At 46.3% G+C, this 24,889-nt stretch overlaps 1 protein-coding gene across 1 annotated transcript in view; it reads right to left on the bottom strand.

Moving 5' to 3' along the window:
• Positions 1-24,889, bottom strand: part of LOC139539745 (protein kinase C-binding protein NELL2a-like) — a 112,923-nt gene that overhangs the window by 48,602 nt on the left and 39,432 nt on the right. Inside the window, exons 11-13 of the mRNA XM_071342981.1 lie at positions 24,522-24,627; positions 23,977-24,105; positions 10,991-11,116 (exon numbers count right to left, since the gene is read on the bottom strand). Of these exons, the coding sequence (XP_071199082.1) occupies positions 10,991-11,116; positions 23,977-24,105; positions 24,522-24,627 (361 nt within the window). The remainder of the gene's footprint in view (positions 1-10,990; positions 11,117-23,976; positions 24,106-24,521; positions 24,628-24,889) is intronic.

Raw genomic sequence — 24,889 nt, 5'->3', positions numbered from 1 at the left:
CAAAAACGACTGGAAACTTACTGTGTACCTTTATAGAAGCAAAACAAAACTTCAGTTATGACTCAGTATCTAGAATGACACAAAGTCAGGTCTCAAAGGACCCAAACCTGTCATTGGTTATCAAACTATCCAACTCCTTTTGGCAGAGAGAATGTTCTAGTCCTGATTGAGTCTGCTCTGCACTGAGCACTGAGATGACATGACACTATTACACCAGTAATAGTTGACCACTTCTATCAATAATACCAGATGAAAAACTATGGTGCATAACATTGTATTGCTTATCTCTGGGTAACACTTCTTCCATTTGTTCGTGGATTTCTGGGCCATCCAAAGCCTGGCATCAAGTCCTCTTTGCTGTGGTCACACATGTTCATACACCAACCGACTAGCTCTCAGGAGTCTTACTAAACAATAACAATAAAGTACAGTATTAATATATTGTGCTTTTCTCCTAATTAGTGGAAGTATTTTTTCTGTAGTTGTTGGACTTCTATTGTGTAATACAGCAAAAACCAAACGGCCCTCAAACTGAACGTCTTACTATCTGAGAACAAGAACGTATCTGAATGAGAATGCGTGCCATGGGAGAGACCTAAGCTACATCCATTTCATTGTCATCATCCCATCCATTACATTTCCTGAACAGTATCAGGCTCAAACAAATTGAAAGTGATGTGGTGTTGAGCTTCTCCTTTGAGGGTATAATGTCTATATTACAGAGTCAAGAACATGGAGGAACACCGGTCCTGCTGCTCTATCACACCTGCTGATGTCCTGCATTAAAACCTGCTCTGAGTCCCCACTGAGGCAGCATATAGGATGAGTCCCAAATGGCACCCGTTTCCCTACAAAGTGCACTACTTTTGACCAGAACCCTATGGGACCTGGTCAAAAGTAGTGCACTTTATAGGGAACAGGGTGTCGTATGAGATGCAGATAGCATATAAAACTAACAGAAGGGGAGAGTAAAAACAGAGGAGATTTGCCCAAGGTCACATCTGTCTATGCCTGCCGGGCAGGGGAGTTGTATGCCATCACTCTGAATCGACAGGATGGAGAAATTGGCAGACTAGGTGCATGTGTGTGTGTGTCTGCGACGAGGTTATCCTTCCTGTGTGTGTGTGTGTGTGTGTGTGTGTGTGTGTGTGTGTGTGTGTGTGTGTGTGTGTGTGTGTGTGTGTGTGTGTGTGTGTGTGTGTGTGTGTGTGTGTGTGTGTGTGTGTGTGTGTGTGTGTGTGTGTGTGTGTGTGTGTGTGTGTGCGCGTACAGTACATGTGTCTGCGTGCGTCCATCTGTGTATGTGTGTGCCTCTGCCTCCTGTGTAGGGGTTTTTCTTCTTGACTAGTGCTGCTCATGCTGCAGACAGATAAACAATCAATTATGTACAGGCTGTCACTAGGGAGCCCTCTGTAGCGTGCTACAGCAGACTGACTGACTGGAGCCTCAGCCCAGCCTGGAGCCAACTCAGCCTTTGTCCAACAATTTTGACCGACAGTGTGTAACTAAAACTGCATTAGGCCGTGGTAATACAGTCACTGTATCAGTTAATACTGTCACTGCATCTAGAACTACTTATAAACTCATGGAGAACTCACTGATCTTTATGGAAAATGGAGACATTCTGGGTCTTCACAGGCATATCATAATAACAGTTCTAAATGTGAAGGCTGTGCTGAAATAGCAGTGTCTGTTTTCCATCTTTGGGAGAGTATCAAAGTCATCATAAGATGCGATATCTGAGATAAAGGGAGATATAATAGAGTGGGAACAAAGCGTGAAAGGATGGGGAGGAGAGACGGGGGTCAAGGCCCACTGTTTTCCCATAATCCTCTATGTCTGCCAGGCCCTTTGACTTCACACAGTGGAAGTTATCCTTTCTAATCCCCACTGCCACACCGCCGCCCTCCCTTCATATCCACCTCCGCCCTCCCCTCATCCCCACCTCCGCCCTCCCCTCATCCCCTCCTCCGCCCTCCCTTCATATCCACCTCCGCCCTCCCTTCATATCCACCTCCGCCCTCCCTTCATATCCACCTCCGCCCTCCCTTCATATCCACCTCCGCCCTCCCTTCATCCCCACCTCCGCCCTCCCTTCATCCCCACCTCCGCCCTCCCTTCATCCCCACCTCAGCCCTCCCTTCATCCCCACCTCAGCCCTCCCTTCATCCCCACCTCCGCCATCCCTTCATATCCACCTCCGCCCTCACTTCATCCCCACCCCCGCCCTCCCTTCATCCCCACCTCCGCCCTCCCTTCATCCCCACCTCCGCCCTCCCTTCATCCCCACCTCCGCCCTCCCTTCATATCCACCTCCGCCCTCCCTTCATATCCACCTCCGCCCTCCCTTCATATCCACCTCCGCCCTCCCTTCATATCCACCTCAGCCCTCCCTTCATCCCCACCTCAGCCCTCCCTTCATCCCCACCTCAGCCCTCCCTTCATATCCACCTCAGCCCTCCCTTCATATCCACCTCAGCCCTCCCTTCATATCCACCTCAGCCCTCCCTTCATATCCACCTCCGCCCTCCCTTCATATCCACCTCCGCCCTCCCTTCATATCCACCTCCGCCCTCCCTTCATATCCACCTCCGCCCTCCCTTCATATCCACCTCCGCCCTCCCTTCATATCCACCTCCGCCCTCCCTTCATATCCACCTCAGCCCTCCCTTCATATCCACCTCAGCCCTCCCTTCATATCCACCTCAGCCCTCCCTTCATATCCACCTCCGCCCTCCCTTCATATCCACCTCCGCCCTCCCTTCATATCCACCTCCGCCCTCCCTTCATCCCCACCTCAGCCCTCCCTTCATCCCCACCTCAGCCCTCCCTTCATATCCACCTCAGCCCTCCCTTCATATCCACCTCAGCCCTCCCTTCATATCCACCTCAGCCCTCCCTTCATATCCACCTCCGCCCTCCCTTCATCCCCACCTCAGCCCTCCCTTCATCCCCACCTCAGCCCTCCCTTCATATCCACCTCAGCCCTCACTTCATATCCACCTCAGCCCTCCCTTCATATCCACCTCAGCCCTCCCTTCATCCCCACCTCAGCCCTCCCTTCATATCCACCTCAGCCCTCACTTCATATCCACCTCAGCCCTCCCTTCATATCCACCTCAGCCCTCCCTTCATATCCACCTCAGCCCTCCCTTCATATCCACCTCAGCCCTCCCTTCATATCCACCTCAGCCTTCCCTTCATATCCACCTCAGCCTTCCCTTCATATCCACCTCAGCCCTCCCTTCATATCCACCTCAGCCCTCCCTTCATATCCACCTCAGCCCTCCCTTCATATCCACCTCAGCCCTCCCTTCATATCCACCTCAGCCCTCCCTTCATATCCACCTCAGCCCTCCCTTCATATCCACCTCAGCCCTCCCTTCATATCCACCTCCGCCCCCACTTCATCCCCACCCCTGCCCTCAATTTCTCCCCACCCCCGCCCTCACTTCATCCCCACCCCCGCCCTCACTTTCTCCCCACCCCCGCCCTCACTTCATCCCCACCCCCGCCCTCACTTTCTCCCCACCTCCGCCCCCCCTTCATATCCACCTCCGCCCTCCCTTCATATCCACCTCCGCCCTCCCTTCATATCCACCCCCGCCCTCACTTCATCCCCGCCCTCACTTCATCCCCATCCCCGCCCTCCCTTGATATCCACCCCGCCCTCACTTTATCCCCACCTCCGCCCTCACTTCATATCCACCTCCGCCCTCACTTCATATCCACCTCCGCCCTCACTTCATATCCACCTCCGCCCTCACTTCATATCCACCTCCGCCCTCACTTCATATCCACCTCCGCCCTCACTTCATCACCACCTCCGCCCTCCCTTCATATCCACCTCCGCCCTCCCTTCATATCCACCTCCGCCCTCCCTTCATATCCACCTCCGCCCTCCCTTCATATCCACCTCCGCCCTCCCTTCTTCCCCACCTCCGCCCTCCCTTCATCCCCACCTCCGCCCTCCCTTCATCCCCACCTCCGCTCTCCCTTCATATCCACCTCCGTCCTCCCTTCATCCCCACCTCAGTCCTCCCTTCATATCCACCTCATCCCTCCCTTCATATCCACCTCCGCCCTCACTTCATATCCACCTCATCCCTCCCTTCATATCCACCTCCGCCCTCACTTCATATCCACCTCCACCCTCCCTTTCTCCTTCCCTCCCTCCCTCCCTCCTTTCCTACTGCCTCTGAGACCAAGGCCGGATTGGTCATCATCGGATAAGAGCGGGGTCACACACCTCACATCCCATCACACACACCTCAGGACAGCAGCCCTCTAATAACATTCAAAGGCAACTCATCTTTAGGAGTGAGGAGCACTCCCCAGACACTTTGGGGAGGGAGGAAGAGAGGAGGGCGATCTTGACCTTCAAGATCAAGGCTAAAATGATAGTCAGAGAGCAGGGGAAAGTTGGGTTGCTCCTTTCTGTCCTGACTCTATTCGACATTGACCAGCTGGGATGTTAAATAGTGACCCCCTTCACTGTGGGGTGTTTTATGTAAATACCATGTTCACTTGAACCCAGAACCTCATGATGTTACTATAGAAAATCTCTCTGGGTTTAGCCTTTTAATCCAGAATTACTGTTACTAGAGTAACTCAATTAAATAAGCGTATTCTTTCTTAATCACTATGTGGACTAGTATAGATACATGCACTTATGGAAAAACAATATAATTAGGCTACCTGTGCATTATTTCTGCTGAGGTTTGCAATCTAGTAATTGCTCGAATCCACGGAGAATAATAAAGATCCTCATATTGAATAAGTTATTCTAATGGACATGGGAGATATTACATTTTGTGTTTTCTTGAGCTGGTGCTATATTTCCTTTCTAAGCCACGTGGGGAATAGCCCATTCCCTCTGGATCCTGTTCAAACAGAAACAGATGTTTGATTGCTATTAATAATGAATAGAACCCCATAGCTACCTTAGCAAAGGGCCCCTATCGCTAACATATCACAGTGCAACAGGAATGGGCGAGATGGCATACTCTGGAAATAAACATGAATCTTGTCGGAGGCAGTGCCTTGTGTATGTGCTCTAATAAGATTGTGTCGGTTTGATTTGATTTAGCCACATATGGGTCCATCGGACAAGTTTTGAATTAAGTACAATTTAACCATAATTCATCTTTTTAATATCAGATAAGAGGTGGAGTGTGGCTCTATATGAGCGATTCTATATCATGCGCTGAGGCAATGCTTGTGAATATACACTGATAGTCCAATAACCCAGAGAGAGATTACGACAGTAATTTGACTGTACTGTAGCAGGCAGAAAGTCATTACATCAGGCCCCCTGAATACACCTCGGTTTAATCATGATGCATAACAGAGGTGTGCATGGCTCTGACTTGAAGGCATTTTAATAAGATTCTATTTAAAATACAGAGACACAACTTAATCCACTGGGCTGCAGTATTAATCTTCATTGTAAATCGGTGAAACTAATGGGTTGCAGGATAGGAGACAAATGAATAGGAGACTGCATCCGGCTCTAAGATGCATAGAAATATAACTGTGAGTGGAATGTAATTCAGGGTGTGTCTAAGGAGAACTAACACCAGAGAAAAGACTGAGTACGCAAGGTGTGTGTCTCTTCTTCACTGAATAAATAAGAGAACAAAAAAGTGTGAGATGAGTGAGAATTCTCATGATTATTCCTTCTGAAACATTCCTAAAATACCTACTGACAGCCTCACCACCTCCATTCCCATATCCTCTTCTGTTTCCTGTTCTCATCAACAAGGGGAAACCCACCATTGGCATAGTTGTGGCAGTCAGGAAATGTAAAAAATCTGCTGTGTTGTTGCATTGTCTTGGTGTGTCTTACAGACTCTTACTGCTTTAAGTCAAACCCAGAAGCTCAGAGGGGAGGGGGGGGGGGGGGGGGGGGGGAGCAGCGTTGCAGCAGGCCCGAATCCTTTCTCTGGCTATGTCCCAAATGCACCATATTCCCTATATAGTGCACTACTTTTGACCAGAGCCCTATGGGCCCTCCCTACGGGCCCTGGTCAAAAGTAGTGCACTATAAAGAGAATAGTGTGCCATTTGGGATGCATGCCTCTTTCTGGCACATCTCAGCCAGGCAGGCTGCTCCTTTACTATGCATTCTACCTCCTCTTCTCTCTGTCTCCTCTCCTCCGTGCTGAGTTAGTTTGAATTAGTGGTAATTGCTTTTTTAATTACAGACGAAGAGGAAATGTTTTGTGTCCCCCTCAGAGACGACACACACAGGGATCTACTTAGCCTCATAACTCTCACTGTAATGCACTCACAGCGAACATGACGACCATGCTACATACTGTATCTATGCGTATACTATTGAGTCATCTTTACAACTGGAAGGAGACATGGGCCTGCTGTTCAGTAACAATATTAGTCATGATGTTATTTTAAATATTTGATTTCTTTTTTTATCTTTGTGATATTGTTTATTGTGAAACGTAAGACTGATTTAAAATGACTAATGGAACAATGGTGGTTCGTCAACAGTTTGTGGGTCATCAAGAAGTCAGGGCCATAATCAAATGATCTTCATTAAAGCCTGAGTGTAGTCACAAAGGTCTACTCAAGTTCAAGTAGTGTATTTGCCATTTATCTATTCAAGGTCTGCACCTACATATGACATCCATGGTAAAAACATGGACTTTAGAAGAAATTGTAAGCTTTTTAGCTGCAGTATCATTCTCTTCTGAAAACCACAAACTTTATTGATGCAAACTTAGTAAATATTTCCCAAAGTCTGTTTCTTCAACTCACTGCCTGAAACAATCTAAGGGAACACAACTCTAAGGGTAACTGGAAGTCAGGCTGAGCATGTCCCTCTACAGAAAAAGAGTGCTTGTGTCAGTAGTAACTGTGTCACCATGTGGCATTTCAATCTGGTGTGAAGAGAACTGGCTGACCTGAACATGGAGGGCTACAGTACTGCTGACAGAGAAACAGAACAGGGAAGAACAGAGGAGAAGAAAGATGAGGAATCTTGCTTGCAGTCTTTTTATATTGAACAAAAATATATATAAATATATGGAAAGTGTTGGTTCCATCTGTCATGAGCTGAAATAAAAGATCCCAGAAATGTTCCATAAGCAAAAAAAGCTTATTTATCTCAAATCTTGTGCACAAATTAGTTTACATCCGTGTTGGTGAGCATTTCCCCTTTGCCAAGATAATCCATCCACTTGACAGGTGTGGCACAGGTCACTCTAAAATGTGCAGTTTGTCACACACCACAATGCCACAGATGTCTCAAGTTGAGGGAGCATGCAATTGGCATGCTGTCTGCAGGAATGTCCACCAGAGATGTTGCCAGAGAATTTAATGTTAATTTCTCTACCATAAGCCACCTCCAACGTCGTTTTAGAGAATTTGGAGTAGAGTATGTCCAACTGGCCTCACAACTGCAGACCACTTGCAACCACGCCAGCCCAGGACGTCCACATCCGGCTTCTTCACTTGCGGGATCGTCTAAGACCAGCCACCTGGACCGCTGATGGAAATGAGGAGTATTTCTGTCTGTAATAAAGCCCTTTTGTGGGGAAAAACTCATTCTGATTGGCTGGGCCTGGCTCCCCAGTGGGTGGGCCTGGCTCCCAAGTGGGTGAGCCTATACCTTCCCAAGCCAACCCATGGCTGTGCCCCTGCCCAATCATGTGAAATCCATAGATTACGGCCTAATGAATTTATTTCAATTGACTGATTTCCTTACATGAACTGTAACTCAGTAAAATCGTAAAATTGTTGCATGTTGCATTTATATTGTTGTTCAGTATAGATTGACTTGGCTGCCGCTTCTCCCTCCCCACTCTAACTGTCACATGCACGCCCTGCCTGCTCTAATTTGTTCAACTGATATAGCGCTTTCAAAGAATCTCAAAGCGATTCAAGTCACATGCGCCAAGTCACATGCGCCGAATACAACAGGTGTAGTAGACCTTACAGTGAAATGCTTACTTACGAGCCCTGAACCAACAATGCAGTTTCAAAAAATACAGATAAGAATAAGAGATAACAGTAACAAGTAATTAAATAGCAGCAGTGAAATAACAATAGCGAGACCATATATAGGGGGGTACCGATACAGAGTCAATGTGCGGGTGCACTGGTATTTGAGGTTGTATGTACAAGTCGGAAGTTTACATACACTTAGGTTGGAGTCATTAAAACTCGTTTAACTTGTTAACAAACTATAGTTTTGGCAAGTCAGTTAGGACATCTACTTTGTGCATGGCCTACCTTCAAACTCAGTGCCTCTTTGCTTGACATCATGGGAAAATCAAAAGAAATCAGCCAAGACCTCATAAAAAATGTTTTGACCTCCACAAGTCTGGTTCATCCTAGGGAGCAATTTCCAAACGCCTGAAGGTACCACGTTCATCTGTACAAACAATAGTGCACAAGTATAAACAGCATGGGACCACGCGGCCGTCATATCGCTCAGGAAGGAGACTTCTGTCTCCTAGAAATGAGTGTACTTTGCTGCGAAAATTGCAAATCAATCCCAGAACAACAGCAAAGGACCTTGTGAAGATGCTGAAGGAAACAGGTACAAAAGTATCTATATCCACAGTAAAACAAGTTCTATATCGACATAACCTGAAAGGCCGCTCCGCAAGGAAGAAGCCACTGCTCCAAAACCGCCATAAAAAAGCCAGACTACGGTTTGCAACTGCACATGGGGACAAAGATGGTACTATTTGGAGAAATGTCCTCTGGTCTGATGAAACAAAAATATAACTTTTTGGCCATAATGACCATCTTTATGTTTGGAGGAAAAAGGGGGAAGCTTGCAAGCCGAAGAACACCATCCCAACCGTGAAGCACGGGGGTGGCAGCATCATGTTGTGGGGGTGCTTTGCTGCAGGAGGGGCTGGTGCACTTCACAAAATAGATGGCATCATGAGGGTGGAAAATTATGTGGATGTATTGAAGCAACATCTCAAGACATCAGTCAAGGAGTTAAAGCCTGGTCGCGATGGGTCTTCCAAATGGACAACGACCCCAAGCATACTTCCAAAGTTGTAGCAAAATGGCTTAAGGACAACAAAGTCAAGGTATTGGAGTGGCCATCACAAAGCCCTGACCTCAATCCCATAGAACATTTGTGGGCAGAACTGAAAAAAGTGCGAGCAAGGAGGCCTACAAACCTGACTCAGTTACACCAGCTCTGTCAGGAAGAATAGGCCAAAATTCACCCAACTTATTGTGGGAAGCTTGATGAAGGCTCCCGAAACATTTGACCCAAGTCATACAATTTAAAGGCAATGCTACCAAATACTAATTGAGTGTATGTAAACTTCTGACCCACTGGGAATGTGATGAAAGAAGTAAAAGCTGAAATAAATCATTCTCTCTACTATTATTCTGACATTTCACATTCTTAAAATAAAGTGGTGATCCTAACTGACCTAAGACAGGGAATTTTTACTAGGATTGAATGTCAGGAATTGTGAAAAACTGAGTTTAAATGTATTTGGCTAAGGTGTATGTAAACTTCCGACTTCAACCGTAGCTGAATAAAATAGAAAGGATATTTTCTCCAAAAGATTTCTGGGAGTACACACATGTGGCTATTCTGTGTTGAGCGGTTAACAAAGAAACAGGTCCACCTATATGCTTAATTTAGATTTATTTATGCAACTTTAGTTTTGATACAAACGTTGGGCTATATGTTTAGATATTTTGTACATTCTAAGGCTGCATCGTGACTAATGATGATTTTTTTTAAAGTTGCATGGAAGGCATGAGCTCTGTTTTTTTTTGTGTGGATGCTGCACACATTTCATCTGTCTCTCATTAAAAAATTTACAAGCACTTGATAATCCCTTGAATTTCGAGGTGGCATACCCTTTGTGTGGCCGTAATGCCCTCTAAAAAAATGCATACCTTTTGCGGCCAGTGGCCGTTGTGCCCTTGGGCTGAATATAATAATTATAATTCCCTTCTCCCGGTTGCGTGCTCCGAAGAAACTCTCACTCACATTGCTCTCTTAGATATCTCAATTCTTATTAGCCAATGCCCGTCACGTGATCGGGTCCTTCTCATAGCCATCTCGGGTCCTCTCACAAGCTAGAAGTGAAGACAAACACATTGCCCTTATTGAATTCCGAGGCGCATATTCAAGATGATGGAAGAACTGGCTACCCAAAACGTTTGACCCAGGTTAAACAATTGAAAGGCAATGCTACCAAATACTAATTGAGTGTATGTAAACTTCTGACCCACTGGGAATGTCATGAAAGAAATAAAAGCTGAAATAAATCATTCTCTCTAGTATTATTCTGACATTTCACATTCTTAAAATAAAGTGGTGATCCTAACTGACAGGGAATTTTTACCAGGATTAAATGTCAGGAATTGTGAAAATCTGAGTTTAAATGTATTTGGCTAAGATGTATGTAAACTTCCGACTTCAATTGTACATGGCTATGCAGTGTTTGAAGTGTTTTCATCACATGATGATAGTTCTGGAACTGTTTTAAAAAGGCTCACAAGCATGAGTCACAATTGTGCGCACATACTGACACACACACACACACAAACGCTGACGCACACACTGAGCACAGCTAAGTTGCCTTATTAAATAATATCCCTTCCAATAACTTCTGTTAAAGGCTCCCCTCTGCAGCTTTCAACGGTTTAGTCCGAAGTCATAAACATGAAACAAGTACAGTATGCTGCCCTACCAAGCAAAAAGGCAGTAACTGCTCATAGCGTGGAACTAAGAAAAATGTTTTTTATTAACGTGGTTTCACAATAACTTTATGCAGTTACTGCTGACATGACCCCCATTTTCTCCAAGAAACAATAGTGGAAGGACACTTGTCCACATGATTAAGCATGTATTTAATGTAGCAAAAATGACATTAACTAATTTTCGACCAAATTAGCAGTTACTGCCTTTTTGCTTGGTAGGGCAGTATGGGTCTCTCCTGATAGCAGCTATAAGAGTCTGCCAGAAGAAAGGACTCACCCGTGCAGCAGTAGTCATCGATCCTGATGTAACCCGTGTGGCAGACACACATGAAGGAGCCGGGGGTGTTGACACACATGGTGTTCTCCCTGCAGTAGTGCTTCCCCTCTGCACACTCATCGATATCTGGGGAGAGGTGTAAAGACGGGACAGCTGGTCATGCATGGCCAACCCTAGGATCCTCTAACTGGTGCTCTACTAAAGACAAGGGCCCCAGATCAGCTTTAAGTCCTCATACAAAGCTAGGGAAGGAGGGAGAGCTCAAGTGTAGTTTTTCTTCATCAGTGGAGACCCTGGGGAGATGGAGGGGGACACTGGAGGCTGTGCTTCTAGATCTTCCATGTACTCAAAGAACAACATCCTTTACTCATACTTTAGATTAGGGATGGGCAACATTGATGGGGTGGTGGCCATCAAAAATCTTGAAGGGCGGCAGTTGCTCGCAGGTCTGCGTACCCCTCCCCCACCACCACATTGCAAGCAAAACATTTTAGCAGCCCACTTTTGACAGAAGATACATTTTTTACATTTTAGAGTTAATTTCGTGTAATTCTACACATTTTGCCATGGGGCGAAGAGAAAATGTTGCTGTTTAACAGCTAATTTCCTGCAATTCTACATATTTTCCAATAGGGTGGAGAGAAATGTTTGCAGGTTTTAATATGATATCTGAGTGAGATATATTTTTGATTGAGGGCCTTCAAAAGGAGGGCCAGTTGCCTATCCCTGCTGTTGTACTGGAGAAGCCAAGTAGTCAAGTAGTCAACTTCACAGAACTGTCTATATATTTTCTTTATGCATAATGACTCACCACAAGGCAGTAGATTCAATCTTTTATAAATGTATTCCTAATCCCATTAGCTAATATAATAATTAGGGGGTGCTTATATAGTCCTGTTTCACTGTATGTACAAGTGGGTAACCTGTACATGTGTGAGGTGTGAAATGGGTTTGCATCCCCCTGAGAGACCCTTGGAGAGTGGTCACAGCAACTCTTTGTGAAGTACACAAACAAAATAACCTATCAAAAGCATTATACACAACATGCAGAATCTCACTGCTGGGGTAAATAAAATGCTCATATTGTGATTCAACACAGTGCAATGGAAACAGAGCTCAACCAACAACCAGTGATCTACTGTATACAGTGCAGTCGAAAAGTACTCAGACCCCTTTACTTTTTCCACATTCAACAAAGTACTGAGTAAATGGTCTGAATGATTATGTAAATATGAAATTTGTTTTTGCTTTGTCATTTTAGGTTATTGTGTGTAGAAAATGTTGTTACATTACAGCCTTATTCTAAAATGTATAAATTATTTTTTCCCCCTCATCAATCTACACACAATAACCTATAATGACAAAGCAAAACAAATATCACATTTACATAAGCATTCAGACCATTTACTCAGTACTTTGTTGAAGCACCTTCGGTGAACAGAGCTGCAGTATATAGATAGGCTATTCTGTTTGGAGAGTTTTCAGACATTTCTGTCTTTCAGACAATTCAGTAGGTGCCACCGCTTTCCGTATGAATTATGTTTTTAAATGATTCTACGTATTACAATAAAGAAATAGGTCCTCAATAGGTTTCTCTCTAGGCAGCACTCCACTTACTGTGATGATACATGTTAATTGTCTATGTATTTGTGATGGAAAATGCTGTTGGTGCTTTTCTATTTACCAATTTCTATGTTCTATGTTTGTGCTTTTCTATAAACCAATTTCTGTGTTTATGCAAGTGACTGATTGAACGAATCCTCACTATCAGTGTCTGCAATTTGTCAGTACACACAGAGCCTTTGTAACGAGTATTACCGAAGGTGGCCTTCCTTCCTGTTCGAGTGGCGCTCGGCGGTCGTCGTCGCCGGTCTACTAGCTGCCACCGATCCTTTTTCCTTTTCGTTTGTTTTTGTCTAATTGATTTCACCTGTTTAGTGTTTGGTTGTTAGGGTGGGGTTATTTAAGTTCGTTTAGCCCGTTTATGTTTGTGCGGGCTTGTTTCTCTGTTTGTATGTTGAGGTTGCTATTTTTCATTGGGTTTTACCACAGACTGAATTTATGTTTCCAGTTTTGGACTTTATTCAGGTTGGAGTTGTACGCCAATGTTTTTTTTTTACATTACCAGTTGTATTTCTGGGTGGACATTAAAAGTGGTTTTTTCCCGTTACCTTTGCTCTCTGCGCCTGACTCCTTACCTTTATCCTCATCGAGCGTAACAGAAGCCCGCACCACGAATGGAGCCAGCAGGAGCAGCGACCACCCCTCTCCCCACGATGGAGGAGAGAGTCCTTCATCACACGTCCATCCTTCATCGTATTGGATCAGCAATGGATCTTATGATGGAGAGGATGGATCGTTGGGAGAGGAGTGGTCTCCCTACAAACACTACAAGCCCACCTACCCTCCCTCCAGCACCATTACCATCTCCTCCAGCGGGACCCGGTACCAGCGCGTTGCGTATTACGCCTCCTAGCCAGTACGATGGAGCGGCGGCGGGGTGCCAGGGATTCCTGCTACAATTAGACCTGTACCTGGCCACCGTTCGACCGGCTCCCTCGGATGAGGAGAGCGTGAGTGTCCTCGTCTCCTGCCTGACGGGTAGAGCCCTAGAGTGGGCCAATGCAGTTTGGAACGGGGCCGACTCAGCGAGGGGCCACTACCCGGAGTTCACCCGCCGTTTTCGGGCCGTGTTTGATCACCCTCCAGATGGCCGAGCGGCGGGTGAGAGACTGTTCCATCTACGACAGGGGACGAGGAGCGCGCAGGACTTCGCGCTGGATTTCCGGACCTTGGCTGCTGGAGCAGGATGGAACGACAGGGCCCTGATAGACCATTACAGGTGTAGCCTGAGAGAGGACGTCCGCAGAGAGCTGGCTTGTCGGGACACTTCGCTAAGTTTGGATGAACTAATAGACATGTCTATCCGGTTAGACCATCTGCTAGCTGCTCGCGGACGTTCTGAAAGGGTCCTGTTCGTTCCATCTCCTGACCCTCCTGCTCCCATCCCGATGGAGCTAGGAGGGGCAGCATCTAGGGAGATCGGAGGAGGCTCCTCCTGTACCAGTTGTGGCCGAAGAGGGCACACTTCCGGTCGGTGCTGGAGGAGGTCATCTGGGAATAGAGAGGGCAGGCAGAACACTCCTCGGTCACCTCAGGTGAGTCAGCACCACACTCTCCCAGAGCTTCCTGTTGGTCACATGTTTTTGTTAATATGCTTCCTTAAATTTTTTCCCTCTCTCCAGCATAAGGCGCTAGTCGATTCAGGCGCAGCTGGAAATTTTATAGATCGCGGACTCGCTCAGAGGTTGAGGATTCCGTTAGTTAAGGTTGACCCCCCTTTTTCTGTACATTCTTTAGATAGTCGACCGTTAGGGTCAGGCCTGGTCAGGGAGTCCACAATTCCTTTGGAGATGATTACGCAGGGGAATCATAAGGAACGGATTAGTCTGTTTCTTATCGATTCACCTGCGTTTCCGGTAGTGCTGGGAATTCCTTGGCTGGCTATTCACAATCCGACTATTTCGTGGAAACAGGGAGCTCTACAGGGGTGGTCTGATGAGTGTTCAGGCAGGTGTGTAGGAGTTTCCATCGGTGCGACAACGGTGGAGAGTCCAGACCAGGTTTCCACCGTGCGCATTCCCGCTGAGTATGCCGATTTGGCTATCGCCTTCAGTAAAAAGAAGGCGACCCAATTACCTCCCCATCGACAGGGGGATTGCGTGATAAACCTCCAGGTAAACGCTGCACTTCCCAGGAGTCATGTGTATCCTTTGTCCCAGGAGGAGACGTTGGCTATGGAGACATATGTCACGGAAGCTCTGGGACAAGGATTCATTCGGCCCTCCATGTCACCCGTCTCTTCGAGTTTCTTTTTTGTGAAGAAAAAGGATGGTGGGTTGCGTCCGTGTATTGATTATCGAGGTCTCAATTCCATCACGGTGGGTTTTAGTTACCCACTACCTCTCATCGCTACGGCGATGGAATCATTCCACGGAGCACGGTTCTTCACGAAACTGGATCTCAGGAGCGCGTATAATCTGGTGCGTATTCGGGAGGGAGATGAGTGGAAAACCGCGTTTAGTACTACATCGGGCCATTATGAGTACCTCGTCATGCCGTACGGGTTAAAGAATGCTCCAGCTGTCTTTCAATCCTTTGTTGACGAGATTCTCAGAGACCTGCACGGACAGGGTGTGGTGGTGTATATTGACGATATTTTGATCTACTCTGCTACACGCGCCGCGCATGTGTCTCTGGTGCGCAAGGTTCTTGGGCGACTGCTGGAGCATGACTTGTACGTGAAGGCGGAGAAATGTGAGTTTTCTAAACAAGCCGTTTCCTTCCTGGGTTACCGCATTTCCAGCTCGGGGGTGGATATAGGGGGTGACCGCGTAAAAGCCGTGCGTAATTGGCCGACTCCGACCACGGTAAAAGAGGTGCAGCGGTTCTTAGGGTTTGCCAATTACTACCGGAGGTTTATCCGGGGTTTTGGTCAGGTAGCAGCCCCTATTACCTCACTCCTGAAGGGGGGGCCGGTGCGTTTGCAGTGGTCGGCAGAGGCAGACAGGGCCTTCTGTAGGTTGAAGGTGCTGTTTACCGAGGCGCCAGTGTTGGCGCATCCGGACCCTTCTTTGGCGTTTATAGTAGAGGTGGACGCATCCGAGGCTGGGGTTGGAGCGGTGCTCTCACAGCGCTCGGGTGTGCCACCAAAACTCCGCCCTTGTGCTTTTTTTTCGAAAAAACTTGGGCCAGCGGAGCGGAATTATGATGTGGGGGATAGGGAGTTGTTGGCTATGGTTAAGGCCTTGAAGGTGTGGAGACACTGGCTTGAGGGGGCTAAGCACCCTTTTCTCATCTGGACTGACCACCGTAACCTGGAGTATATTCGATCAGCTAAGAGACTGAATCCGCGTCAGGCAAGGTGGGCCATGTATTTCACCAGATTTCGTTTTACTATCTCGTATCGACCAGGTTCACTTAATACTAAGGCCGACGCGCTGTCTCGTCTCTATGACTCAGAGGAACGGTCCATCGATCCTACTCCCATCATTCCGGCGGCCAAGTTGGTGGCACCGATAGTATGGGAGGTGGACGCGGACATCGAGCGGGCGTTAAGGGAGGAACCTGCACCTCCACAGTGCCCGGAGGGGCGTAGGTATGTACCGCTCGCTGTTCGTGATCAATTGATTCGATGGGCTCATGGTATACTCTCGTCGGGTCACCCGGGTATTTCGAGGACAGTGCGAGGTCTTAGGGGGAAGTACTGGTGGCCCACCTTGGAGAAGGATGTGCGATTCTATGTCTCTTCCTGTTCGGTGTGCGCTCAGAGTAAGGCTCCTAGGCACCTGCCTCGAGGGAAGTTACAACCCCTCCCCGTTCCACAACGGCCGTGGTCCCATCTTTCGGTAGATTTTCTGACTGACTTACCTCCATCTCAGGGGAACACTACGATCCTGGTCGTTGTGGATCGGTTCTCTAAGTCCTGCCGTCTTATCCCGTTGCCCGGTCTCCCTACGGCCCTGCAGACTGCGGAGGCATTATTTACCCATGTCTTCCGGCATTACGGGGTGCCCGAGGATATTGTTTCTGATCGGGGTCCCCAGTTTACTTCCAGAGTATGGAAGGCGTTTATGGAGCATTTGGGGGTCTCGGTCAGCCTTACATCGGGGTATCACCCGGAGAGTAATGGGCAGGTGGAGAGAGTGAACCAGGAGGTGGGTAGGTTTCTGCGGTCGTATTGCCAGGACCGGCCAGGGGAGTGGTCAAGATACATCCCTTGGGCAGAGATCGCTCAGAACTCACTAAGCCACTCCTCTACCAACATGTCACCATTTGAGTGTGTGTTGGGGTATCAGCCGGTTCTGGCACCATGGCATCAGAGTCAGACCGAGGCTCCTGCGGTGGAGGAGTGGGTACAGCGCTCTAAGGAGACTTGGAGAGCCGTCCAGGAGTCTCTGCGTCAGGCGAGTAGACGACAGAAGAAGAGCGCTGACCGTCACCGCAGTGAGGCCCCCGTGTTTGCACCGGGGGATAGGGTCTGGCTCTCGACCCGAAACCTGCCCCTCCGCCTGCCCTGCCGGAAGCTGGGTCCGCAGTGTGTAGGGCCATTTAAAGTCCTGAGGAGAATAAATGAGGTGTGTTACCGATTGTTACTTCCTTCTTATTATCGTATTAACCCCTCATTTCATGTGTCTCTCCTCAGGCCGGTGGTAGCTGGTCCCATGCAGGAAGGTGAGGTGCCGGAGGTCCCTCCACCCCCTCTGGATATAGAGGGGTCCCCGGCGTACAGGATAAGGTCTATTCTGGATTCCAGACGTCGGGTGGGGGGCCTTCAGTACCTCGTGGACTGGGAGGGGTACGGTCCGGAGGAGAGGTGCTGGGTCCCGGTGGGGGATATATTGGATCCATCTATGCTGAGAGAGTTCCATCGCCTCCATCCGGATCGCCCTGCGCCTCGGCCCCCGGGTCGTCCTCGAGGCCGGCGTCGGCGCGCTGCGGGAGCTGCGCGTCAGGAGGGGGGTACTGTAACGAGTATTACCGAAGGTGGCCTTCCTTCCTGTTCGAGTGGCGCTCGGCGGTCGTCGTCGCCGGTCTACTAGCTGCCACCGATCCTTTTTTCCTTTTCGTTTGTTTTTGTCTAATTGATTTCACCTGTTTAGTGTTTGGTTGTTAGGGTGGGGTTATTTAAGTTCGTTTAGCCCGTTTATGTTTGTGCGGGCTTGTTTCTCTGTTTGTATGTTGAGGTTGCTATTTTTCATTGGGTTTTACCACAGACTGAATTTATGTTTCCAGTTTTGGACTTTATTCAGGTTGGAGTTGTACGCCAATGTTTTTTTTTTACATTACCAGTTGTATTTCTGGGTGGACATTAAAAGTGGTTTTTTCCCGTTACCTTTGCTCTCTGCGCCTGACTCCTTACCTTTATCCTCATCGAGCGTAACAGCCTTGTTTAGAGATATCTCAGTTTTAAGGTCTCCGCTTAGAGAGAAGAAGCATTGTGAGGTATTGGTCTGTCACATGCATGACCCAGTATTGGTCGGTCACATGAATGAAGCAAACATGAATGATTAATTCATTATGAAAGGGAAAGGGGGATACCTAGTCAGTTGTACAACTGAATGCCTTTAACTGAAATGTGTCTTCAGCATTTAACCCAACCCCTCTGAATCAGAGAGGTGCGGGGGGGGGCTGCCTTAATCGACATCCACGTCTTCGGCGCTCGGGGAACAGTGAATAAGCTAAATCGTGCAAATATGACTTGTCAGTATATAAGGGAACTAACAGGACTGCCCCGTTCGAGCTTCTGACAGACGTTCACTTTGGGGAATTAACTTTGTTGGAACCTCTCAAGCATGCTGACAATAAACAATGATTAATTTAAGATTGACTTTGAGTGTTCCTGTGTAATACTTTCCACAATATATTGCTTAGGTCGAAGGAGGCAGAGCATGGTATATTAGGAGGGAGAGTAAATGCAACTCCATTTCCTTCATTCAGCAGAGTCTGCAGCTGTAATTGATAGAGGAAAAAATAGCTGGCTACTTTATGTTAAAATCCCAAGAGTCTCCGATTATTTTCAAGCTACATGTTATAATCACTCTACGCAAACAGGCCTCTCAGTAAACAACTAGGAAGCCATTAGTATCTCTTCAGAACAATTGCCTAAACATTGGTGGGGAGATTATATGCTTTGTTGCTTGTGTTTTAATGGGCGAGAGACAATGCTCAACATCTTTTCATCTCTTTCAAAAACCAGGCAATGAGTAATCTTTAAAAAGACCAAAACAAACATGGAAAAGCATCTCAAACTGTTTTGGAAAGCGAAACAATTAACACAATGGAGTGAAAAGAAGCACATTAGGATGCAACAACAATTCTGTCTCAATTCTGTTTAAAAAGCAGTACAGCCATTGTCTCTTTTCAAAGCAACAACCAGAAGTGATAAATCATAGCGAGAATGAAGTGAGAGGAATCATCCCACTACAGTACCTGAGTTTAGAATAATGGACTGGTATGAATGAACTCTGCAGACACTGAGGAATGCACTGTGTGTGTGTGTGTATGTGTGTGTGTGTGTGCGTGTTTGTGCACGTGCGTGTGTGTCATGACAAGCTAGATGAATGCTAATGTATTTTATGGAAAAAACTCCTTGCTATGCTATCAAGCATGTAAGGAAATGATGGGGGATTTGTCTGAGGGAGTGAGTGGGCTTTACGCTCCTTCACGGCACTCATTAATCTTGAGGAATCTTGCCTCTTTGAATGAATCAATGAATCACCATCATCTATCATCCTTCTCTCTGAATAACAGGTGCTAGTAGTTGTAGCTGTCTCTAATGCTGCCTGACAAACACAGGGGAAGTGTCTCTGGTGATGAAGGACACAGTAGGAGCGCGGTTGCTGTCATATGCTGTTGCTATTTACAGACTGGCCTGGTTTTCAGCACCACAGGGTGTTTGTCAGCAGTCTTGGCGTTTGCACGCTGTGTGGGTCAGGCTCATCCCAGCAGTGATTGCGTTGGGGAGTGAGCTGTGCTCCTCAGTCAACACCAATTAGCCTCCCTCCACCTTGTGACATTAAAACACGCTGCAAAATACACCGGCCAAGTCACAATGCACTGGATGGTACACAACATAGTCCCTCTGAATGGTAATCATACACTAGATAAATCTCTTGTGAGGTTTGCAATGTGCAAATGCCGATAGTTGACTTCAAAATAGAGACGCATTTCAAATTGTCCTTTTGAGGTATAAAAAGAAAAGTGATACTACAGTAATTTTCAGAGACCCAGAAAATAATGAAAATAATGAAAATAAAGAGGAAAACCTACACGATCTGCCCCTTGCCTTTTCTCCTGTGGTAAAAATACTAATAATGAGACTAGCTTCAACCTTTAGAGCGCTTTACTGATGCCTCAATTTAGAGCCAATCACACAGTCCATCACATAGCCACAGCAGCTTGGCTCTTACTCTAACAGTTATGTTTAATACACCCCAACACATGGAGCTGTGTTGGAAAATACAAATCAAAATTGGTCATATGCGCCAAATTTCACTTTACCTTGAAATGCTTACTTACGAGCCCATTCCCAACAATGCAGAGTTGAAAAATATTTGCAAAATAAAAAATATTCATAAAAGGAAATAGTATGAATAAAATAACAATGCGATACAAGGAGTACTGGTAACGAGTCAATGTGCAGGGGTACGAGGTAGTTGAGGTAATATGTACATGTAAGTAAGGGTAAAAGTGACTAGGCAATCAGGATAGATAAACAGAGTAGCAGCAACATATGTGAAGAGTGTGAAAGTGTGTCTATGTGCGAGTGAGTGTGTGTGTGTGGCGTCAATATGCATGTGTGTGTGTGTGTGTGTGTGTGTTTGTGAGCGTATGTAGTGTGTGTGTTGAAGGTTCAGTGTAGTATGTGTGAGTGTGTGGGTAGAGTGTAGAGTGCTCATACAGTCAGTGCAAACAAAATAAAAATCATAAAAATAATAAAAGGGGTCAATGTAAATAGTCTGGGTAGCAATTTGATTAACTGTTCAGCAGTCTTATGGCTTGGGGGTAAAAGCTGTTCAGGAGCCTTCTTAATGGCTGCCTTCTGAGGGACTGAGACTACATCCAAAATGGTACCCTATTCCCTATGTAGTGCACTACTTTTGCACAGGTGCCATAGGGCTCTGGTCAAAAGTAGTGCACTACATAGGGAACACGGGTGCCATTTGGGACACAACCCCTTAGAGATGGGTTCTGGTGCTTTTCTGTCTGAGAGAACAGCACTTTATCTATCTCACAGAGCAGAGAGAGGCTGGGAGAGGAGTGCATCTGCCCCCCTTTGTCTCTGCTACCACTGCTTCTATGAAACATTTACACAGGAGTGATCTCATATGCTATTTTCAGCACATCAGTGACCTAGGACTGTTTTAAAGAGCTAACGTTAGTGTCTGTCTTTTCCTCCAGACAGAGATATACCTAGTCCTATCTGAATCCTGCCTGATGGGTGCAGGGAACTGTATTGGGGTATTTTGTATGTACTTTATGTACATTGTGTGCAGCAAGACTGTCTATCAGAGTCCATCTCATCTCTTCTGCGATCTGATAATGAAGCTGACAAACATTTGGAACCTGCCAATTTCAATGTCTGTGTGCATCTGTCTACTGACGTATACCAACCCTCAACAGCAAAATGGCATAACTATCTTTGTCCAGACTATTATCTGAACAACAACATTCTCTCATACACCTGTGTGATCCTCAAAACAACTATAGTGTATGTTGACGGGTCCACTTATTTTAGCAGGGCACATTACTCAAAATGTAAGTGATTTCCAGAAACACCCTCAAAAATACATTTATTTTGTGAGAGTTACAGTCAATTTGGTCCCTACGCAATTTCAGATGCAAATGCAGTTTTCAGATCACACCCCTATCCAATTTCATACAGAGACTGGGTCACTCTCGAGGTGAGTGGGCCGGTCCATGCATCCATAGCTAAGTCTATGAATGTAAGAGTGATTACATTCTTCCAGCCGCATCCCTCAGCTTTTTACCAAAACAATGGCGGGGAAAACGCTTTGTTGTCGTTTTAACAGCTGATTGCCCCTTTGATGGAATGGCTGTTCATCACTGAGTCATTCAGTGAACAACTGAATACAGTCATGAATATGGTCAATTTCCAAACATACTACAACACCATGATAAAGCTAAATAAAAACAAAAACAAAACTAATATGGCTAAATTCTAAACTGAAATATGCACACCTAATTTGAACCTTCAGGTTCATAACACAATAGGTGTGCAAAAACATTGGACACGTCTTCTTCACAGATTTTGCAAAGCCTTTAGCAAAACTCTTCCCTCCAACATATAGTGGGTTAAGCTGCCTGTAGTGCTGCATGTACACAGCGGAGGGAGGTCACAGTCTATTTCAGTGCGTGGAGGTGGTGCCGTGTGGCAAGAGCTTAACCTGAAGCCCAGAGACCATACACTCCATTAATTTGAGACTGGGGGCTGATGGCATCTTCAATTATGCAGATTCCCAGAGATAGTGTAATTACCTGACCAACTGGTCATATTCAGCATATTAAAACAGACTGACATGAGGTCAGGAATAACTGTTCTCTTTCTCACACACATGTCTTTCCCTCCTTGGATATCTCTGTCAGCGCCAATGAACATGTAGCCAAAGACATCCCACTGATCTTGGTGAAGGTGAGAAGTTGGAGGGAATTTGTCAGCTTGCTAAAAGTAGGGCATGTATGCACACAGTCACGGAGTGAGGCAGTGAGGAAGAAAGCGATATGGAGCCAAGATTTAATGGCTTATTTGCACTAGTCATCAACGTCATGTTTAGATTTAGCTCCCGGAATCCCACATGTATTACTATGAGTTGGGGTGAACACTGTAGATGTTAAAGCATGACATCACTGCAGATGAAGCAGTCATCTCGTCTTTGATCATCCCAGGAAGATTCCGTATAGTAAGAAGCATACATGTACTGTATGTATGTGGGAAGTTCAACAGAGGGAGGGGAGGAGGGGCAAAGACATCTATATTCAGTGTGTTATATAGCATTTACGAGCATGTATTTTAGCAGGCAACCCATGTGAAATTATAATGCCATTGATGTATTAACACGTTTTCCAATCTTCAAAAGTGAAGGGCCAAATCACCTCGCTTTGTGCACAGGGGCATTGCCATGCTGAAACAGGAAAGGAATTCCCAAAAATGTTGCCAAAAGTTGGAAGCACAGAATTGTCTAGAATTTCCCTTCACTAGAACTAAGGGGCCTAGCCCGGACCATGAATAACCAGACCATTATTCCTCATCCATCAAACTTTACAGTTTGCACTATGCATTGGGGCAGGTAGCGTTCTCCTGGCATCTGCCAAACCCAGATTCATCCGTTGGACTGGCAGATGGTGAAGCGTGATTCATCACTCCAGAGAACGCTTTTCCACTGCTCTAGAATCCAATGGCGGCGAGCTTTACACCACTCCAGCCGACGCTTGGCATTATGATCTTAGGCTTGTGTGTGGCTGCTCAGCCATGGAAACCCATTTCATGAAGCTTCCAACGAACAGTTCTTGTGCTGATGTTGCTTCCAGAGGCAGTTTGGAACTCGGTAGTGAGTGTTGCAACCGAGGACAGACAATTTTTACGCGCTACAGCACTCGGCGGTACCATTCTGTGAGCTTGTGTGGCCTACCACTTCGCGGCTGAGCAGTTGTTGTTCCTATACGTTTCCACTTCACAATAACAGCACTTACAGTTGACCGGGGAAGCTCTAGCAGGGCAGATATTTGACGAACTGACTTGTTGGAAAGGTGGCATCCTATGACGGTGCCACGTTGAAAGTCACTGAGCTCTTCAGTACAGGCTATTCTACTGTCAATGTTTGTCTATGGAGATTGCATGGCTGTGTGATCGATTTTATACACCTGTTAGCAACGGTTGTGGCTGAAATAGCCGAATACACTCATGTGAAGGGGTGTCCATATACTTTTGTATATATAGTGTAACACTACTTACATGACAGCACTACTTATGAGCATCTCTGCTCATAAAATAGCACTGATGTATTCTTGACAGTGATACAATAAACACAGCTAGGGAGCGTTCTGTATTTTCATACCAATAGACAGTAGAGACTAACCACAAGCAGACAAAGGGACAAGAGTGGTGTGAGAATGTCAGTGAAAGTAAGTCCCTGGATCAGACACTGTACGTATGTCTAATACCTCCACACAAATCACAGCAGAGAGTCTGTTTAACAGTATGTCATCTCTCAAAGTGTTGAAAGATGTAGTTATGTTGCAAAATAAGAATTATGATGTTACAAGTACCTCACAGTTCAACCAAAGTGCACAAAAGGAAAAGCAAACTGGATCTACAAAATAAATTATCCTGGAGGAAAACAGTAGATCAATGGAAGGCGTTTGTTATCAATTCTATTATTATTTTATTAGAATCCTTTATGTACCTTCACAGTATGCGTTGTCATTTCGGAGCGGGCGGAAGCCGTCCTTGCAGCTGCAGCAGGCCCCAGCCTCCAAGTTGATACAGTCAGAGTGCTCCACACAGCCGTGGCCCTCCGCACAGAAGTCGTGACCTAGGGCACAGAGGTCAGAGGTTACCATAGAGATAGATAGAAGACTCATCATGGATATAAGCCGTTTTAGCATGGACATTGCCATTGATAGCTTCCACCATTTTAAAGCAGTCAACTGGGTGGGGATTCCTATGACTTGGGAGCAATCAGCCAATGAAGAAGAAGAAAATGGACTACTTTAAAATGGAGATAGTCTCAATGGCGCTGCCCATGCTGTAACAGATGCTATAACGATACAGATACAAAGATTAATCCTCTATCCATCTCTATGGAGGTTACACACAGGTCACTCCTCTCAGACTGGGTCTAAAAGTCCAGGTGGGTTTCTTGCAATGATTCCAGTCATGATTTGCAGATTATTTTAAGGTTTACATCTGTACAGTAGAATATAGGTAGGTGAATGTATTTTCCAATACCTCTGCAGACTTTGCAGCACCTGTCGGTGAGGGTGACCTGCTCGGACTCTGGACAGTTGAGTTCAGGACAGGGGCTAGTCATGACGACCCGATGCATGGTCCTCTCCTAGTAACAGGGAACCAATGAGAAACAATATGAGACACAACCCAATGGAGGGTTAGATTAGCTCAGCTGCTAGTTTCCCACAGATTTGATGTTGATGAAGATGAAGGCTTGAATTTAATTAGAGGCAGTAAGCCATCCATTGTGTGCCTCCTTCCTCACTGTGCACATCTTCCCAACTAAAGTGACATAATGGGTCAATAGCAGTAAGGTCTACATATTTCAGGTTAGTTTTTAGCGATGTAGTGAACTCTGCACGTTGATT

Source organism: Salvelinus alpinus, chromosome 15, assembly GCF_045679555.1.
Source record: "Salvelinus alpinus chromosome 15, SLU_Salpinus.1, whole genome shotgun sequence".
Classification (NCBI taxonomy): Eukaryota; Metazoa; Chordata; class Actinopteri; order Salmoniformes; family Salmonidae; genus Salvelinus; species Salvelinus alpinus.
Note: the sequence above shows the minus strand (reverse complement) of the source record. Positions and strands in the feature narration are given on the sequence as shown.